Raw genomic sequence first — 21,089 nt, 5'->3', positions numbered from 1 at the left:
ACACATCCCATTTATTTGGTAAGGTCAATACTTAAAATATAACTTACATTTATTTGAATGAGCATGAAAAGGATGTACGTTACCGTTACACGATACCCACCACACAAGTATTAAAAAATGATAAATCAGGCGAATTTAACCAAAGTGTTTTGGCACAATATTATTTGTTCTGGCAAAATATTGAGGTGTTTTCATGACTTAGTATAAATCTTACTGAAGTTGTACCTAAACAACTCAATTGGTCCGCTTGCAGCTGATAACCGGGGTTACATTCGCACGTTATTCTTCCGATTTCATCGTTACAAAGATGCATGCAGCCACCATTCATCGCAGAGCACGACCTTATAACCTCCATTTCAATTCCTGAAAGTATGTCGTTCGATTGTTTTTTTCATTTATCGTGTTTACGCTTAAGTAGGAGAAATAGTTGATATAACATATCAAGTTTTAAATACAAGAATGTTTAAACAACCTAAATATAATCTATGTATTTAAAATGTGGTGGACCTGTGAAAAAAAAGCTGCATAACAATTAATGTCACTAAAGAGATTTTTTTTTTACAAAGCGTCTTTATCTTGTGTTACCAAAAACGTTAAACTTCGCACAACACATCAATAACATATTCTCTAGCCACAGAAATGTTAATAAAACTTACTATAACAGGTCCGTTCATCTGTTCCAAGCTCATAGCCAGCTCGACATACACAAGTGAAAGATCCCAATGTATTGATGCAATCATACAAACAACCAGGTTGATTGTTTTCGCATTCATCAATATCTACATGCATGTAACGTTTTAGACCGAAATGAAATTGTACTTTCATAAATCCATGGTCCATGTGCTGTTTTTAAATTTCTATAAGCCAATCTGAATATATAAGGTCTCTGTATGGTATCCTGGACCATAAATGTGCATGTGTATAGAACTAATTTGGCTTTTGTAAAGTCGTACTGACTAACGACACAATCTTAGGCACACCAGACAACAATGCGTGGCTTAAATAATTGTAGTTTTAACACACAGGATTGAGATCTTGAATCGCATGATCGCTAACGCAAGTGCAATTCGCTCCGGGCAGCTGCTGATTGACACACAAAAGTGAACTCAATTATTTTTTTGTTCATACCAACTGAACTCAATTTGTTGATTTGCGACAAATATTTGAATCACCATAGCTGTAGGAAAATATTGCGTGAATCGCTAACGCTAAACGATTGCGCAACTACAAAAAACAAATTGAACTATAATGCACCAAACGTTGCAAAACGTCCAGCGCATTCAATACTCCACTTAACAATCGAGGCAATACTAGAACTTTTTAAACGCTGGAAATAGAAAGGCATGTTAAACAAATTGTGAAAAACAATGAAGTGATACGGAAATTGACAGAAGGCGCGTAACTTTTTTGGCGTTTTTTTTTTGGTCCAGGCAAGTGCTGATGGGTAGACACTCGCCCGACCAGCGAGTGTATATTTTACTTGAATATAAACCCTGGTACGACAAAATTTAGGCAAAAAAACATATAGTCCTTTAAACAAATTCCAAAACTTTTATTTTTTTAAGTAAAATATCTCGTTATTTAAAAAATAGTTGCCTTAGTGACTATAGTCATCAACACACAAAAATGTTCTTTAAAGGTTGTTATAGGGGAATAAAAGCCTACCGGTATAGGTATGTAAGACACTTTTTTCAAATTGTAAAACCACACATCCCTGTGGCAGGTCTTTAGGATTTAGATCAGGGATTCCCAACCTGTGGTACGCGTACCACTAGTGGTACGCGAAGGTTTTCCAGGTGGTACGCGAGTACCTTCCGTTTTTTTCACAAAAACCTGGATTCACAACTTTATATTTTGTTGGTCTGTTTTTTTACAAAAAAATTAGCCTATTCATTGTTACGTAATTATTCCTGTTGTTTCGTACCATTACGATCTTCAAAGATAGGTCATATTAATTGTCGACAAGGAGCACAGTTGCTTTGTAAAGCGTACAACGCTGTTGAACAGTGGGCGTTAATTATGTCAAACGATTGCTCTTGATAGATATCATCTACTGATTTATAGCTTAATTTACAAATAGCATTGAATTGCTAGTTGTAAGCTAAAAATAGGCAAAAATATGATTCCATCAAAATAGTTTTCTACAACAGTGGTTCTTAACCGGGGACGCCAAGCAAATCTTAGGGGTGTGCAAGCTCTATTCCAATATTTAACTTTTTATAGTGTTTTATCAGAATTCCATGTTGCTTTAGTTACTAAATCTGCTTGTTAGCTGTCTTATGCATAACATCAAAATTAAACATGTTTAGAAAAGAAACTGAAGAAACACGATCATAATTTAGCGATTTGCGAACTTTGGGGCTGTGCCTATTCAGAACAGTATGATATGGTTGAAAAAGATCTAAGTTGTGCAGCATGCCACCCTCTCCACATACTGTGTTTTGCCAATTTTTACAACAAAACTACAAAAAATTTTGCGCTTAGCGCAAACTACGAACAACTTTTTGCGCATCACTAATTGGGGGGAACTTCGACTTTATTGCGCCAATTTGTAATGTTATTTGCAGTATATAGCGTTTGCATTGTGTGCCATGGCCCCTTTCAAAACACGATTAACGCAATGTTTCAATTTTTACAACATGTTTGTCAAAATTAGCTCGATGAAAACCAATATATCGAGCACGAGCAGCTTTTGTGTGTCTCGAAAATTAAGGTTTGGCCAATACAAACCAAATAAACTCAATTTCTTTCGCGCTTCACACTACAAATTTTCTTTATTATTGTTGTTTAATATCTAAGGGGGGCGCAAGGCACAGAACAATTACCACAGGGGGGCGCGGTAGAAAAAAGGTGAAGAACCACTGTTATAGAAGAAGTGGTACGCGTGGCGTAAGAAAACGTTAAAGTGGTACGGTATTGGAAAAAGGTTAGGAATCCCTGATTTAGATGAATATCACAATAAGCGAATCAGGGGAGACTGGCTGTTTTTTTAGGCTAACGGGCTTACCCATGGTGGTTGAAGGGTCACGTACGTGGTAAAGAGACCAGCGATTTAGGTTAATTGAGCAATCGTATTTGTGACGGGGTCTGATAACAGCAGGTTTCGTGAGGTTGCCTGTTTTTACACTATGACGTAACTTTGTGAGTTATAATTATTTTTCATGCGTTCCGGTAAGAAAGTTACTCTACTTTCACCCTTGCTTATATTTGCAACGGTCATAAATGCAAAATATGTATTAATTATATTTTAGGGTTATATCGACAATGTATATATTGGTCGTAAAAATTTTGATGCAAATAGTCATCAAAATGTTGTTTACAATATTCTTTTTTGTTTTACATAGAACAAAATTTATTGCAATTACCTATGCAAGTTTTGTTGTCTAAGTCAAGCATGTAACCTTCGTAGCACGAACACTGCGCTTCGAAGCCAACTGCAAGACAGTTTCCTGTACATCCACCATTATTTTCCTCACACGGATCAGCAACTGCGTTTAATTTAGTTGGTTAGTTTGATTTAAGAAAAATTAATATTGTGTATATCTATAGAATGATTTAAAACAACTCAAATAAAATACTGGTGATTTATATTTTTTATGTACCGTAAAAAGAGCCTTTTTTATGCACGACGACAGCTGCATGTATATGTTCTCTGGTCGAAAAAAATAATAATCTAACCAGACGGGGTTGGCCACACCTATGTCGAATGGTTATTAACTTATTATTCTTTTTAAAGGCAAAAAATTTTAACAACTAAAAGTTTTCCACCAATGATTTTCGAAAAAACAACACTTACGGCCTTTGGAGTTTCGTAATCCTCCCAAAATGGTTATTAAACAAGCGGATAAATCGTAGAATGTTTAAGTAGAGGTTACATATAGGAAACGTAAGTAAAAGGCTTTTAAATATCAACATTCGGAGATGATGTATACATTTAAATTTTATTAATAGGTTAATCAATATTAGGGGCCGCCGCCTATTTAGTTAATTTAGCGTGGTCCAAAAGTTCCATCATTTATTTATAATCCTAACATTATAGTGGCATATTTTTTGCGGGCTGCCCACAGTAGGAAATGGGTTCCCGTGCTGACGATAAAAAAAAAATAAAAAAATAAAAATATATATTATTGGTTTATTTTGTTCAGCCTCTTAGCTTTTATTTTAACGTATTTTTACATTTTCTGAACGAAACAATGTTTCGCGGTTAGGCCTGGGGCGAACCAGCTTATTTCATTAATCTGCAAAAAATTGATGAAAATTTTTGTATGAAACAGGATAACAATGACAGTGCTATATTTCGAATAGGTTAAAGTTCGGCCATTTGTATTTTTCGTATAGCATATTCGACAAAAATTATGATTCGTTGTGATGTAAACTTAATTCTTACAATCGCAAGAATTATGTAATTTTTAACCACTAAACTGACAAACTCAGGGTACAATTTTTATTTTTTTTTATTATTGGAATGTTCACCCAAAAATATGGTATTCTGAAAGCCCTGAGTGGTGAACGGAGATATATGCTGAAATAACATCTAAAATAAACGTACTGTCACAAGTCCGTCCATTTGAATTGATCACGTAACCTTCAGTGCACCTACATACATATCTTCCATTATTTCCTTGGGGTACACAAATCTGCTCACATCCACCATTTTTGTACTCACACATATTAGTCGCTGTATAAAAACAAAAGTTACATTTGCAAAAACACAATTCAAAGTTTGCAAAGTCAACCACATAATGAAGTTATAAAAGTTAAATCTATACGTTTTATACATGAGTTTTACTACAATTTAAAGAAAAGCCCCTAAATAAAAAAATAGCATTTGGTTTGTATGCCATGGCATGTAATTAACACAATATGCTAACTTGCTATATTATCAAATGGTAGCCTATAGGCTGTAATATCAATAAAATATGAGCTCATATTTTTTTCAGAGATTTGGTGTTTTAATATCAAAGGGTCTTCATAGAAAATACGAATTTAGTATTCTAACATTCGTAATTGTAATACAATACATTTTGAAGTGACAAACAATTGATATTGTTATTAAACACTTACGAACACAGGTCTTTTCATCGGTGTGTAGTCGATGGGTTTCATTGCATTGACAAAAATATCCACCCTTGATGTTAACGCATTTGTGCGCACAACCTCCATTAAGGATAGCACATTCGTCGTCGTCTGTTGAAAAATGTTGTATATAACTATACGAACAAATATTACAAGTTAAAAAGGTTCTTCATAATAAAACCTTATTTAAAAACACTTGCTTGAAGAGGCAGTGTCCCAAACCAAAATCAATACTAGTGTAATCCAACACAATTAGCTCTGTTTACAAACTTGCAAAATGGAGCATTCCGTAAATCAAACATTTAATTTTCATAATAACTATTTAATTTTAATAACCCCACATAATTTTTTCCCGCGAATTTTTTTACGGCGACAGTGTGATTTATTCTCCTTTCCCTCATTTATTATTCATATTGGAAAATTTAGGGGAAAACAAGATGTTATAATAAAAACTTTTACTTGCATTAAAGTCCTCGTTTAGGGTGATGAAACTATGGCGGGCCTAATGTAAGGCTATATCTTTTGGTCAATCATGATAATTAAAGTGTTATTTTACCGGTTTTATTTGTATAAACATTTTAAATTTATTTGTATAACATTTTTTTTAAACTTAGGATTTGCTAAAATTTCTTATACAAACTCGCATCGCCCACAGCGGCTAATCGAAATTGCTTGAATCTGTAAAAAACGAAACATTGATGTCGGAATGGGTAGAAGTCATATCTGGAACTTTCCGCCATATTAGTTTTAAAGCATTACCTCAGTTGTCTTTTTACGGTATTTAACTTCAAAGGCAAGTTGGAGAGACACCAAATTGTTCTTATTGTGTTTGTGGTACTTTTGTTGTAATGTGTAATATGCAACGATGTAGAAAAAAAAATTAAAAATATTTTTTTAATAAAACTTTTTAAGGAGAACTTGTACAATAACCTGAAAAACTTGTTTAACGACAAAAATGTTATATTCAACAGGCATCAGTTTTTTGTTAAGTAGGTTATATCAATTTCTTGCATTTTCTGTGTCAAATAATTGTCTTGCATGAAAGCACATCTGTTTTAAATACTAATATCGTCACGCTCATTACCAAATTGCCTAAGTAATTTTTTACACATTTTTAAAGTTTTTGCTTCAGCCACTCCTTGTTACCATCCCCAATCCCCATCCATAAAAAAGTGCTTAGGTCATTTTAAGGTCATTTTCCATGCGCCTGTGCAAAAAAATGACTTAGACACTTTTTCTATAGATGGGGATGGTAACAAGGAGTGACTTAGGCAAAAACTCTCAAAATCTGAAAAAAAGGGCACTTTGGTTATGAGCGTGACGTTATGTTAGTTTATGCTTAAGCGTTTTTACAGTTGTTTATGTTTAGAAAAAGTTATTGGATCTTAAAGTGTTTCCCAACCCTTTTTTGTACTAGAACCACTTGGTCTCGACAGATTCTCGTAAAGCCCTCCCATGTATAACTTGTTACAACACAGTGCAGCTTTTTATGTATAGAGATCAAGGCACAATGTAAAGCTTGTCTAAATTATCGCCATGTTTTTATGTGTGGTTTTGGCAGTTAACAAAGTACATTTAACGTGGAAATAAGGCTATTGGTCTCTCATTGATTGGCTTCCCTTAAATGTAAGAATAAACAGTACATTTTATAATAATATTGTTACGGGTGGTATGTAAATTAAAACTGTGTGGATTGGCGTGTTTAACATAGAGCATTTTGTAATGCGATAATTTTTTTATAAACCGCCACCAAATGTGACTTTGGCGCCACCCAAATAAAGTACAGATGCACAATGCACCGTTGTAACCCTCTAACGCCCACAGGTGGCGGTACTGCATGTTTGGAAAACACTGATCTAAATGGTGTGCATATAAGTTATGTTTCTCCAATTTCGTTCGTAATGCTGGATTGCAATGAAATATTAGAAAGATCAAAAAATAAAAAAATCAAGTGGGACTGTTCGACCACAAAATAAATAGCTCGTACAACTGTGCCATTGTTTCATTAGATAATGTCATACGTTATAATTAGGGGTGAAAGTAGAATAATTTTCTTATCATAGAACAGGGGTGCGGCTAATTCTAATTCTAATCTAACTTGTAAATTGCTTGTGCGCTCTAAGTTCTAATCTAATTCGGATTTTACCAAACAATGCTACTTTATCCAACGGCATTTTTAGTCTCTTAGTCAAAACAAAAATTTGAATTCCAACTCTTTGGTTGGAACGTAATTTTCACAGTCTGAAAAGCATATGCTATGCTAAAAGGCATCAAAATTAGCACACACATATTTACCATTCACTTTCTTATTAGAATAATTTGCGATTTACGGAAAATTATTGTGAATATTCAAATAATTTTAGTTCCAATTCTAGTTCAAATTCGTTTTTTTTTAAGAATTCGGTAATTCTAATTCTAATCTAATTTGAGAAAACCCAAAATGGTCTAATTCTAATTCTAATCTAATTGGAAAAAAATGAAATGCTCTAATTTTAATTCTAATCTAATTTTAAAAAGCTAAAATAAATATAGTTGTCCAAGTCTGGTTATATGACCTGGACCCTGGTGAATTGACATTGAATTGTCCTGGCCATTTTAAAAATCCAAAATGGCGGCTTTCCCCAGGACAGATGAGTTGGAACATTTTTTGGCTGATTTATAGAGATGTATGGAAGGCAATAAAATGCAAAAAATAAAATGTTTTAGACTAATTTAATGCCTTTCACACATATAACTGAACTGAATTTTTACTTGAGAATTGTTTTTCAAATATTAGAAAAAAAAAAAAAAATGTCTAGAAAAAATGTTTAAATGTAAATCGAGTAGACAGATTTACAAACAGTTGACTTGTTTCGCTGACTTCTAGAAAAACAAAAGAGAATCCAACACTATAGTTTTGGCTATGGATTAACTAACCTCCATTTTCCTTTTGATATCGTTATTAGGTTTACCAAGATAAACCACAATCAAATAAGATTAAATTTGCAACAACTTACCGATACAAGTTAACTTGTCCGAGTCCAGGTGAAATCCTTCTCGACATTTACAAGAGAATGCACCAAAACTGTTGCAGCAAATGTGGTTGCAGCCGCCGTTGTTCGTCGCACATTCGTTAATATCTTATGAAAAATAACGGGCAACAATATATTTATTGACGAATTAACTGTTTTAAAAACACTTTTCGAACTTTTTTATACTAAGTTTTGTTCATTTAAAGCAGTGATTCTTATCGTGGGTAACCCCAAAGGGGTCACCTGGTGCTTCGTTGTAAACCAAACATCGACAAAAAACAAAGAATGGAACTGTTAGAACAGTCTCTACTCTAACAACAATATCAACTTTGGTAAATAATTATTAGTTAGCTACAGTGAACCAGCCGTGTTTATGACGTCACGCATTACTATTGTGTTCAATGAAAGACCGAAGCAGAGTTACTGTCTTGTCTAATATAAGCAGAGAAGATCCGTTTTGCGACACTTGATAAGACTCTTTTAAATTTAAACAACATTTATACACGATTGAATTCTCTGTAGCAACATTTTCCTCACATTTTAAAGAAAAACGAGATAATATATAAACCAACATTCATAATAAATATCGCTATAAAATATCTCTTTAATTTTAATCTATATTCAGATAACTTTAAATTTGGACTTAGACATTAAAAATACCAACGTAAATCAATCATTGTTGTTTTGTTCAAGTAACTTACGAGTGGAAAGGCGAAAATAAACCTTAACTTAAACCAAGACGCTTCTTGTGCATGCTTGTAGTGTAAATTAAAATATTTTAGCCAAATTTTGAAACACTCAAAAAATTTGGGCAAGAGGCTGTATATGATTATAATCTGGTTTCTGATTAAACACCAAATTTGGGGGGTCGCGTAGGCTTTTCAAATGTGGAAAGGGGGTCGTCACAATAAAAAGATTGGGAACTACTGGTTTAAAGGATCAATTCAGCTCAAGGCGCTATGCAGGCTAGGCCTTGTCCAGCCGGGTATTTTTAAACTCCTTTTTTTGGTAAATCAGACTTTAAATGCCGTTATTTCAAGCAAAATGTGAAGCTCTTTTATCTACCGAATGCGTCACGTATCCCCTTAAATTGAAAGATTTTTGTAATTTAAACGAAATACATGATATCGCGCTCCTTAGAATGGATTTTAGCCTCATATTTGTGCACGAGTTCCTTGGAGAACAACAGGTTATTTAACCATTATTGTTTTATCAGTCATCCCTGAAATTTTTCCTGCCACACATATAGGTTGGTTATTCGTGAATCTGATCGTGTCCTTTAAACGTAGTTATTTTCGTTTTTAATTGCAAAAACAAGGTCCATCTCTGATTGACAATTTTCTTTACAATAATATGCTTAAAATACACGTTTTAACAACATAATTGTCAGTTAAATTTGTTAAGTTTCGTTTTTTCCGCGACTACCCTATTTTAAACCGGCATCACAGATTACAATGGGTTAAAAAACAAATTAAAGGAACATTCACTTAACTTTATTTTTGGCCTTTGACCCACTGTAAAAAAATTGTTAGGTTAATCATGTTGGATACATACGCTGGCAGTTTTACGTGTTAATCGTCTATGATTATTGTAAATGGCCGTATTTGTCTTCAGGTGGCACAATATAAAGACACGTTGTATTGCATCCTCGACAAGCTTTCGCACGACCGTGCTCCATCAGGTCAAAGTAGAAATGAAAGCAATTAAAATGCAAGAAGAGAAGCACATTTCTGCATTTGAATTGCTTTCATTTCTACTTGACCTGATGAAGCACGGTCGTGCGAAAGCTTGTCGAGAATACAATTTCTTTATATAGTGCCACCTGATTACCTTGTGCCTATTTATGATTTTAATGTAAGCGTAAAAGGTGGTTCGATAGAGAGCCGCGGGCCAGATAAAATCGCTAGGCGGTGGCCTTTGTTCCATTTCAGCAAGTGGAAATGGGACTTTTAGTCAGTTAACAAGCGAAAATTAGGTTTCGCGCCACTCAAAGTGGTCCTTTATACTACTGATTACGGCCACATTATAGACTTTTTTACCAGCTTCGCATTGAGTATAACATCATTGGCTTCTTTTTTGTTATTTCCTTTGAAATAGAATAGGATATTCAACATCTAGTTTAATCCACAAATTAATCATCTTGGATGATAGGTACGCTATTCTATTTGGCAAAGCTAAAGCTAAAAAAGTATATACGGCGAAATAGCGAATGTTTTCCTTTCAACTGTTTATCGACCCACGAAACTTTTTATAGGCCAGCGAATAAATCTAAAAAATATTTTTATTAGCCAGCGACCAAGTCGACCGTCCAAACAATTATGGTTTAAACGCCTTTTCAGTTCCCTGCTATAAGTGCACAAGAAGTTATTTTTTGCAAGTTTAACCATTTAAATGCAAAAAAAATCTTTTTTCCATTTTACAGTATGTTATACATTATGGCATGCCGTTGTTTACAGCATGAAGGCGCCGTGTAAAAAAATACTTCAATTATGACGTAACCTGTGACATCGTATGTTAAACTTTGTATGCCCCTCCCACCCTAATAATAAAAAATAACTGCTAGATGCGCCCTGGCTTCATATGCAACTAATTCCTCAATTACATTAATATGCGTTAATTATATCAATAGAAAATTATTTTCCGATTTTGCAAATTGCATGAGTAAAAAAGATCACATTACAATCGCTACACTTTTTTTGTCAATTCACAACCCACATTGATCAAATAAGCACCCGTAAAGTAGATTTTATCCTTTATCTTTGTCGAATTTGGCCCTCGTGAAATGCGAGTTAGATTGCGAAGTTGCATAGATGAAGCGCATAGTTTGATTTTAGTAGATTTCATTATGCGCCTTACCCCTTTCGCAGCGAGCACCGGTGAATCCACCTGAACATTGGCACATTTGTGTCACCGAGTCCTGGCATCGTCCACCGTTGAAGCAAACCCCATACGAACATTTGGCTGCAAATCGTTCGCGCAAATAGCAAGCATCAATAAACGTAAATAAACACAATTTTAAAAACTCTTCATGCTCTTTGACAGAATTTTAGCATTGTTAAAATGCCTGTATTCTGCCACACAGCAGCCGTCACCTTTCGTATTAACGAAAAGCGATAGGAACCCAGAGGCAATTAGGGTTTTGGCATACGATAACTCTCTCTGCTAACCTGTAGCCCAGCGTTTATATCGCGAAACTACGTGGGAGTCTGTTGCTCGCTGTCGAAATACTTGAACATTTCTTAACAGTTTCAAAGCATCTTCTTCGCCATTTTCATGATACTTGGACATGTCCGGCCCACAATGCTCTTCTCCAAAGTTAAGCGGATGAAGGTTGCCGTACGACGGTAAATGTTGGCCTTGAGAAGCAACCATCCGCATGGAGATTTGCCAAGCAAAAACGGAACAAATGGCTAAACAGTAGACCTTATGCCACATATTCCTTATTCTGTATATCTTTTGTACAAAAAGAGTAAAACAGTAGTTCACATAAAGTAGCCTAGTTGTCTACATCGTTAAGTACTTTCTGTTAAAATATTCTAACTCGTACTGTGATTACCAAACCAAGCTAACAGTTTTTGTTGCGATTTTTGCTGACACGGTGCCTTTTAAAAAACATTTGGTACTCTTTTCTAAGGCTGAAGCAGACAAAAGATTAACCCGATTGTATTTTGATTTCTACTTAGCCAGTGTTGTTCAGAGCAGATACACCAAAATCACAAAGTAAAAAGGGTTAGCTTTTGTATAGATGGGCTCTTTCGTAAAGCGAAGTGGAACTCCATGGAGCTACGGTGGGGTGAAAACAACGACACAAAAGCGCACAATGCGACTCTAACATGAAGAGGTACTGTAAACTATTAGGTACAAAAGTTACATTTTGAATATATTATATATTAAAATACAATAATATATTGCTAGTCAATGCTTTCAATATATCAGGCAAACACAGAACTAATAACAACTAGCAACACAGAGTTTCAAATGCTCTCCTTGAGCTCACGTAGCTTCTGATATACAGCGGCATTCCTTTCTATCTTCTTTAGTCTGTCTGCTTAGACTTGCATGGTGCCACCGCTGATAAAGAGAACATTTCCCGCTGGGATAAGCGTGGTATTCCAATACCAAGAGACTAAGAATACCGATAGACATCATAAGGGAGAAAACATACCGGTAAACAAGTTCATCCATGACCTATAATGTCAGCATTGTAGTCGTGCGAGAAAGGTTTAAACTTTAAGCTATTGAGTAGAGATGTATCGTTATTGTGATATATGTTCTATAAAATCCCCCCAAAAGAAAGTATAAAAAAGTTACATCACACAATTTTCATACTTTTTCTTAACACTGTTTTCAAGCAGTACACCTAGAGCAGTGTTTCTTAAACTGGTGAATGGTTCACTCCAGGGTGAACAAAATTTTTGCAGGGGTGAACCAATCAAAAGGGGTGAATAAGGGTGAACCGTCAGAAATGTATGATAACTCTGCAGTAAATCGACTACCGAGCTGGTGTTTTTTTGCTTGTAGCAATAGTTAAGTTGGTTTGCACTGAGTGTAAGTACAAAAATTTGGTGACTCGATGCTAGGGGTGAACAAAACTAAAAAAGTTTAAAAAGCACTGACCTAGAGTATGACAATGTGCTGAAATTGGAGCCTTGGGTCTACAGAAATTATTGACGTAAGGTAGAGTGTTTGCATGCCAAAAGTTTACAGTTTAAGCTTCGCTTCTGTGTAGACAGATGCATTACCATACGTCAACAAGATCAATGACGCATAATGACATGCGTCATGACTTATAAATCTTAAGGAATTAATGTAAGTAAAGAAATATATTTATTTTTGTGTACATAACGAACATTGTAACCAGACAAATATCCGCACAGTTAAATGTCTTGTGGTTGCATTATTTCGTAGCTAAAAGTTCAAACTGGGTTTCGTTGCGAGTTTTTTGTGTGTCATTTTTTTAACTTTTATTTTTATCAAGGACAGAAGCGTCTTGCTAGCCAAAGAGAACAATAAACACTGAACCATGTCTGCATTTACACCAACTCGAGCGAGATAGCCAAGCGAGATAGAGATAAGCACACAAGTAAAATAGGGAAATAGTGGAGTGGCTTTGTGCTCCAGAGACGAGACAGGAAACCGTGAGATAGTTGAACAGGGGAATAGTAACCTCGATGCCATAAACCACCGACATCCACCTTGAACGTAGTTTGAGCCTTCTTTCTCATTACACTTGTAAGTTAACCCGTATCGTACAACTAAAATGCTGAATAGGGGCTGCTAAATATTTTGTTGTTGAACTTGTACAAAATAAAAGTATAAAAGCAAGTGGTACCTACTTTCCTGCAATATATGCTCATAACCGATCGTTTCAAACTGCGGCTATTCGTCGATTTTACCTGTTGCCTCATAACAAACAAAGGATTATAATAAACCTAACGATATCTTCACAGGAAGTTTTTGATTTTGATAACGAAATAGAAAATGTAGATGGCGACTTTTGACAAACCGCAGATAAGGTAAAACAACATGGATGTTGCAGAAGTTCCACACTATAATAAGGCATAGATGGCCTCTTTGTTTTGAAACAGATCGTTTGAGTCATCACCAGATATTGTTGCGTTAAACAACGCTCGCTTTGTCTAAATCTTGGTTGGGTAGGCTCATTCTCAACAACAAGTACGTACATTGAACGTTTTACAATCATCACGTAAACAGCTTCGGGGCAAATGGTTTACATCAAAAATTTCATGGCATTCAAGTTGAATTCATTGATTCTTACAACTTAAAGATAAAATGCAAATTGAAATTAAAAAGCTTATGTAATGGGTGGGCTACAGCGGCTTTTTAGAGAGAGCAATCGTTTTTATTTAAAATTGCGTTTAAACTTTTTATTTAAAAGTTTGAGCAACCAATGTTTGTCAATCGGACACAATACTTTAAATTTTGCTTTTACATTTATAATTTGAAAACAATCAAGCAATAAGCTACTATATGTATTCAACTCACGATGATTACAACCAGCTTCGCCATTTATTTGCGCCCAGCCAGGACAGCACTTCGATTTCGTTGAACGCTTAGTTTCGTAAGACGTTTTATAGGTTGTGTAGTATGCCGTCCTGAAACAGCAGAAATTAAGTTAAGCATGTTAATCCCAAGATTCGCCAGACCTGCAGGAAATGATTTAGCGCTAAAACCTTTCTTGAACAAACATGTTTGTTGACCTTTACGCAAAAAACAATGGAGATTTTGATCGCATGACGCAAAAGAGGGCACATTTGGCTTAATTGGAACATATCCTCGTTTTCTATAATTATAAAGCGTTTACCTTCTTTCATATCCAACACACCACCTTTTGTTCTCACAACTTTGTTTCCACACTTTTACAAGCCGTGTAAACGATTTAACGCATGGCTGCACTGAGCGCACCACTCTGACGGCTTCTTCCTCACAAACATGAGGCCTGGAAAGTATACATATTTCTAAAGAACTAAGCCTTGCTTATTAATAAAGTTTAATGTAAAACAGTACAATTAAAATAACGTTTTCATAAACAAAAACGAAGGGTTTTAATGTCGGAAGGCTTTTACAAATTATCACATTAACTGCGTATAAGAAGTTAAAATGTCGCACAATACAACTAACGATATTTATGTTAGACGTACAAAACGTAGAAAACAGTTAAAGCAGCCTAAGTATTATACTAAAAAAATAAAATGAAGTGAAAAAAATAAATAAATTACAATATATACATGATTTTAGGAATAAATTATAGGTATTAATATGCTTTACTTACATTCCCATTTGAAGGTTAGAAGATGATGATGCAAAATCGGTAAAAAACACAAAAAACAAAATACCCAGGGTATTACAGTCTATATTCCGCATAGTTCCTTTTGTTGTCTTTGGACAGATTTTTTCAATAAACGGCGCTTTGCCCGGTAACCGTTGATTTTCAACTAGCAAATTTACTAGTGGTTCTTAAAATGGGTCTGCGAAACTGGAGGTTCGTATGAAAGCTTTAATGAGTTTGTAAAACCTCTTTCAAATTCATTAACTATTGACATACATGATAAATTTGTAATACATCACTTGACAGTTACTTTAAGTAGTCTACAGTGATTTTTTATCCTTGTATTAAAAAAATGATGCCCCTCCATTAATTCAAGAAAGCAAAAGTAAAAAAGGTTAAGAACCACTGGATTAGACTAACACTGGTGTTCACCAGTCAATGTAAGTGCAAGGTTATAAACAAATATTGGCTAGGCAAACAAAAAATCGAAGCGCTCAAGCTTTAGAAAAAATAGTAATTTTCTTTTTAGTCTGTAAATTGCTATCAACAAAAAACAATGTCGAATCTAGATACTTTAATAAAATCCATTTCTGTTAAACGCATATACGTGTTTGCGAAACCTGAACGACGTTCCACTTTTTTGTTGTAGCCAAACTTTGGGCGAAACAAAAATCTAGCAAAGAGGTTACAGTATAAAGCCAATTTTAAATAAAGTGCTTCATCACGATCACAATAATTGAGTCTGGCACTTCCCGCCTATGCTGTAATTGCCTGACACTGTGAAACACCTCTTGTCCCATCGGGACTTCAGCAAACCCTTATCAAAGATAATAGTATCACCTGTAGTGTAATCATTTTTACTTGTTACGCTATGCCAAATTAAAGCATAGCAAACTGTCCAGACTTCTTTTAGCCTTTAAACATGTAGCTTGCAGTTTCTCTAAACAAACACTAAGTATGTAAAATAATAGTATAACGCAGTTTTGCGGTTAGTGCATTGGACAAACAAAAACCTTTAAACGCGAACATCCAATGTATTCATATTGGGGCAATAGCTTGCCTTAAAAACATATTGACACATTTATCACGTGGTGCCCGAACTGGTGCAAAAGGTGTTTTCAATCAGTGGCGTCAATTGAAATCTACTGCAATGACATAGTTGCGGTAAATAGACATATATCCGTAGTTTCGCGTCACCACATCTTGTGATTATTGAATCCAAATCACATTGAATAGCTTGGTACGTCCCTTTCGATCGTGTGGATTAGCTATACCTTACAAACCTATTCACGTTTTAACTAAACTTACTAACATGAACTTTTACTAAAATGGACACCTATTGCTGACAATACGAGCTACAAAGTTCGCAAACGTATTAAACCGTTAAAACGCAAAGAAAAAGGCACACCGGTCAAAAATATTTCAACAGGTTTCATTGTCTGAGTGCGTCGTGTGTTTCATTATTAGGATGCTGGTTGGTGGGCTGCTGGTGTTTTCGCAAAGGTTTTTGTTGGAAACTTCTATAAAATGAGTCTGTTTGTAAAAATAACACGTGATCTATTTCGTATAGGTTCTGTTGCTAACATAGCAAAGAACGCGATTCCTTGCTATCTTTGACATTATAGTTTAAGGAAATGATGAATGTATTTTGTCAATTTGGAAAATAACCTGTGTTTTACAAAGCAGGTAAGCATAAAGCTTGCAAGACCTGAAAACACACTATCCACCAGAAAACTGATAATATTAAGGCATTACCATATTGCCTTGACTTGTATTAAGGGCGATTTCAAAGTTATGCACTCGTAAAAAAGTGTGCCGCGAATAAGCTAAAACAATTTGTGAACCACTGGTATAAACGCGTAGGATAAACAATAAATCTAAAATAACCTTCTTTTACTGTGTAGGCTACTGCAAAGTGAGAATTGTCACGTAGAGTAAATTTGTAGCCTACCACTTTGATTAAAAATTGTAAAGTTGTTACATTGTCCAACAAACTATCACGTTTCTAGCTATTTATAAATCTATGTTTGTAGCAATATTTTTCCATAACTAGGACAAACTCAACGACATTTTTTAATAACACTTGTAATTTTAATTTTTGACGCAGTCATGTTTCTTTAAGGCAAAGGTAATATATCTTCACTATCCAACTTCTTGATTCTCCTTGTTTATTTGAAAAAATGAGCCCATTTAGCATAATAATAACATGTTTGCCAGCGCAGACTCATAGAATGACACCTATAGTGTTTAAGATTTTAAGACGACCTACGCAAAATTTGAACGTAATGATGTACCAATCGTTTAGCCATGTAGGCTGGTATAACTCTGTAGGCTACGTCATGCACAACTTTTTACGCTTACTCCAGTAAGCGAACGTTAAACATTTGTGTGATACGCACATTCGCACAAGAACAGCAAGTTGATAACAATCTAGTTTGGTTTATCTTGCGGTGTGGCTCGGACGATGTTTTATTATTATTTTGGACGATGTTTTATCTCCTTAGAAAAGGTGAGACGTCTACATTGCTCTGGCTATAGCGCATAGATCTGCCGGGTTGGATACCACTTTCAACTTTTGTTTGATTATAAGTTTTATTTTCATAACCTGGCGTTGCCTTCCGATATCATTGTAAACGAATTACACATTCTAGGAGAAACAGTAATTGCGGCTTTAAAACTGCTGGTGGCGACCATTCAGTGGGTAGAAGTTAGGCCTACATTAGCGAAAATTGTAACATCTATAAATGTTTTTTCCTTTCGATATGTAACATATTATTCTTTTTGACATGTAAATCAAAAAAATGACACAAAACAACCATTAAAGGGTCCGAGGCCATGGCTCACCACTCATTTTTTTTATCAACTTCGACTATTAAAAGGCAATATTGTTTATGTTTCGCTGAAATCTTTTTCGATTTTCTATATTATTTTTCCCCGATTTTAATTTTAAGGGATCTTTACAGCCTAAAGGTCTGATGTAATTATGCACCTTCGTCCTTTATGTGTCCATAGCCCAACGTTGTGCAGACTTTAACAAAGACAAACGAAACTTTTAAAACTTTACTAAAGTATAGGAAGATTAAGATTAAGGTAATGTATTTATTTTGCCTGAACTTTTTACTTTTTCTGTGCAGTTCAGCAATACAGCTGTAAATGTTTGTGGAAGTTTAAAAATATTTACCCATTGTACTTATTTTGCGCGAACATTTGGCTTTTTTGTGCAGTGCAGCCATACAGTTTTTAAGTCAGTGGTTCTCACAAACTTAACATCTTAATCAATATATACAACAATGTGCAAAATTTTTTTGTGCTTCTATTTTTATGTAAGGTACTTCATTTCCTTCAATTTGGTCCATTTTTACAAAACAAACGCAAAATTTTCGCTTTGCCACCGTCCCCGCTTTTAGACTTGATTTTAGTTACATATTTGCGCATGAGTTATTAAGTTAACTAGTGTCATTATGTCACGCCATTGCGTAACTTAGCAACGTCATTACTGATTTTTAGCCCCCTCTAAAAATTATGGACCCTTATTTTATATAAAGAAAACAAACAGTAACTATATGCCTTTTATGAAATCTTCTGTGCCTGCAGGCTGTATATTAACTGCCTAATTAACACAAGGTGTTGCCACAATTTCCATGCTCGTCATGACTAATTCTACCTATAGATCTTACAACAGTTAAAGGTTTACTACGAATTGGATTTGAACGTCTGATTTGTTAAAGATTCGCACAGACACGTTAGTTTACTGTGTTCTTTTGTAAATATTGTTGATCGTCACGAAGAACAGCGCGTCTGATCAAAGTCAAACGAACAGCAGGTCATTTGTTTGAAACAATGGTGTTTATGTCTTTTGGTAACGTAGGATATTTATTACCGCCAAATTTACATCACGATATACATAACAGAATAAATTGTTTGTTTTTTTAAGGAAATTATAATGAAGGGCATTAAATTACCATTTTAAATACAATGCCAACTGTTGTCGAGTCTGCGATAATAAATTTGCTCTGGGCAGTGTTTTTTTTAATTTTAAACCCGTAGTGAACGTTAGTTTTTAGTACTTGAAAACAAAAGACATTTCTAAGCTATCGCATGACTATCCGTTGTGTTCATTTTTTACCTATATGCATAGCTCATGCTGATGAATTAAAAGTGCAAAATTGGTGCCGTTAAACGGAATATGTTTTAATATTTCGCAATTAGATTACATTTGTTGCGTTCTGTCACTTTAGCCGTACACGCCTTAAAACCCTGATATCTACTAATCGATGTGCTATCAAAAGGACCCTTTTTTTCATTTATTTTCCTGAAATATTGGAAGACCCCAGTATTTTTCTTGACAAACAACGGTGGTATTAATTATAAAAAAAAAAACAGTAGCCTGCTCATAGAAACTACTTACTGTACGTCAGTTTTCAAATGTTAACCCTAACAACACCGGTATATTTGTAAGAAAACACTAAGATTTTGATACAAAATACTGATAGATTGGTTGAATAAACTTCTATGCCTATGCTTTTTAGGAGGGGTCGGAAACCGTTTTTTCAATGCGAACAAGTCAAAAACTAAGATTTTATCACGGAACGGCTTTAAAAAAATGTACAGTAAAGGAAATTATTAGCACATTTTTTTAAGAAAACTTTGAGCTTAATTTGGCCGAGAACCTAATGAAACCCGGAATGTGTCCCTCACATCCAATCTGTTTCCCGGTTTCGTCTTTGTTGCCGCACAGAAAATCCAGAATCGCATAAGTAAGATGTTGGAAATGGAGGAAATCCAAAACATTGGTAGAGTTGTTGCATGAAAAGTACATTTCAGGCAACCATTATTTGCAATGTCCAAGTCCAGCATTTGGTCCTTTTGTCGCACAGTTTGGGTCGATTCACCGGTTTCGAAAATAAATGGATTACGGATCCATTTATTGGCAGTCCTATAGGGTCTTTAGCCCTTGGGAAATAGCGCTTGAATTTTATTAATGTAACACATGACTGCTTACAAGGTCGTAGAACGCTTGCTCAGGTTCGTTTTCTTTCAAAGTCACTGCTAAAGTTTGAAACATTTCAAATACCACTTTGTTTACGCGTTTCTGCCATAATTTAAGTTTGTCTTTAAATGAAAAAATGCAAACACTTTATCTGTCAATTTAAATGCAGTTGTCGTATTTGCCCTAAAGTGAACTATTTATAGTTCGTTGAGCAAAGAATATGTCACATTAATAGGCAAGTGTTAGAACTTTAATAGGCAAGTGTTAGTAGCATGATATGTATGTTTTTAATTTTTGTCCTCACATAGCTTCTCAAACAGCCGGGTGTTAAGTGCATGTCCTTTGCTGAGGTTGAGCATTTTAACTATATCATCGTAAACAGTATGAAGCTCCAGTAATAATTTTCGGCTAGCAAGCATTTCTCTGTGTATGACACCATGATTGGCCTTGTACTCTAGTGCGACCTCCTTTGTCCAACTGTCAAACCAGACAGACAAACGATGTTTGCTGCTGACCTATAATCCGTGCATACACCGACACAAAAAGACCAGTTTACGTACGGTTCAAGTTTAAATCAAAACTTTTATTTGGCAACCCTGTTATGGACCGACAAGGAACTCCTCGCGGACGGTACCGGTCCGCGAACCGGCGGTTGCCGACCACTGCTTTATATAATTATAGTTACAAAACAGTATCAAATGATATTTTTTCGTGATGAAGCGTCACAAAGTTTTAAAAAGTAAAAATGTTGATAAACATTTCACGGGCTTGAGAATTCCCTATCTTATCTCGATGTCGATAGCCACGGCCCGATCAGATACAACCTGTTTTTTTTGCCAATTTCAACTATATTTAAAAGTTATTTCGATTTCTAACAAATATTACCCCTTATAAAGTATAATTTTGCTACTTTTGATGCATATAACTTATTTAAATAATTTATAAAAAGCAATAGCTTAATTCAATACGCTCGATATCAGACATAACATTCAATTTCCGAATGAAAAGAACAAGTTCACGATAATTAAAGGTATATATTTTTAAGGATTAAAAATATTAAAAGAATATAGGGAATGAGAAATAAGGTTCCTACAAGCAACAACCCACTACAAACCTTACTATCCTTAGATGCTAAAGCAGTGTTTTTTAACAACTTTTTCTATCGCACCTTTTTTGTGACTTGTACCTCCCTCAGATATTAGGTAATTACCATAAAAAGCAA

The 21,089-nt window shown here is 34.8% G+C and overlaps 1 protein-coding gene across 2 annotated transcripts in view; it reads right to left on the bottom strand.

Moving 5' to 3' along the window:
• Window positions 1-16,131, bottom strand: part of LOC146148660 (uncharacterized) — a 34,220-nt gene extending 18,089 nt beyond the window's left edge. Inside the window, exons 1-10 of one of the 2 annotated variants that reach the window (XM_083387143.1) lie at window positions 14,881-16,131; window positions 14,413-14,547; window positions 14,094-14,203; window positions 10,944-11,048; window positions 8,073-8,195; window positions 5,065-5,187; window positions 4,550-4,678; window positions 3,366-3,488; window positions 657-779; window positions 226-363 (exon numbers count right to left, since the gene is read on the bottom strand). In XM_083387143.1, the coding sequence (XP_083243269.1) occupies window positions 226-363; window positions 657-779; window positions 3,366-3,488; window positions 4,550-4,678; window positions 5,065-5,187; window positions 8,073-8,195; window positions 10,944-11,048; window positions 14,094-14,203; window positions 14,413-14,547; window positions 14,881-14,972 (1,201 nt within the window). In that variant the 5' untranslated portion in view covers window positions 14,973-16,131. Of the gene's footprint in view, window positions 1-225; window positions 364-656; window positions 780-3,365; window positions 3,489-4,549; window positions 4,679-5,064; window positions 5,188-8,072; window positions 8,196-10,943; window positions 11,049-11,254; window positions 14,066-14,093; window positions 14,204-14,412; window positions 14,548-14,880 lie in introns of those variants that run through there. The other variant, XM_083387144.1, reaches the window with a different exon arrangement.
• Window positions 16,132-21,089: the final 4,958 nt, after the last annotated feature.

Source organism: Ascidiella aspersa, chromosome 4 (assembly GCF_963924565.1).
Source record: "Ascidiella aspersa chromosome 4, kaAscAspe10.2, whole genome shotgun sequence".
Taxonomy (NCBI): domain Eukaryota; kingdom Metazoa; phylum Chordata; class Ascidiacea; order Phlebobranchia; family Ascidiidae; genus Ascidiella; species Ascidiella aspersa.
Note: the sequence above shows the minus strand (reverse complement) of the source record. Positions and strands in the feature narration are given on the sequence as shown.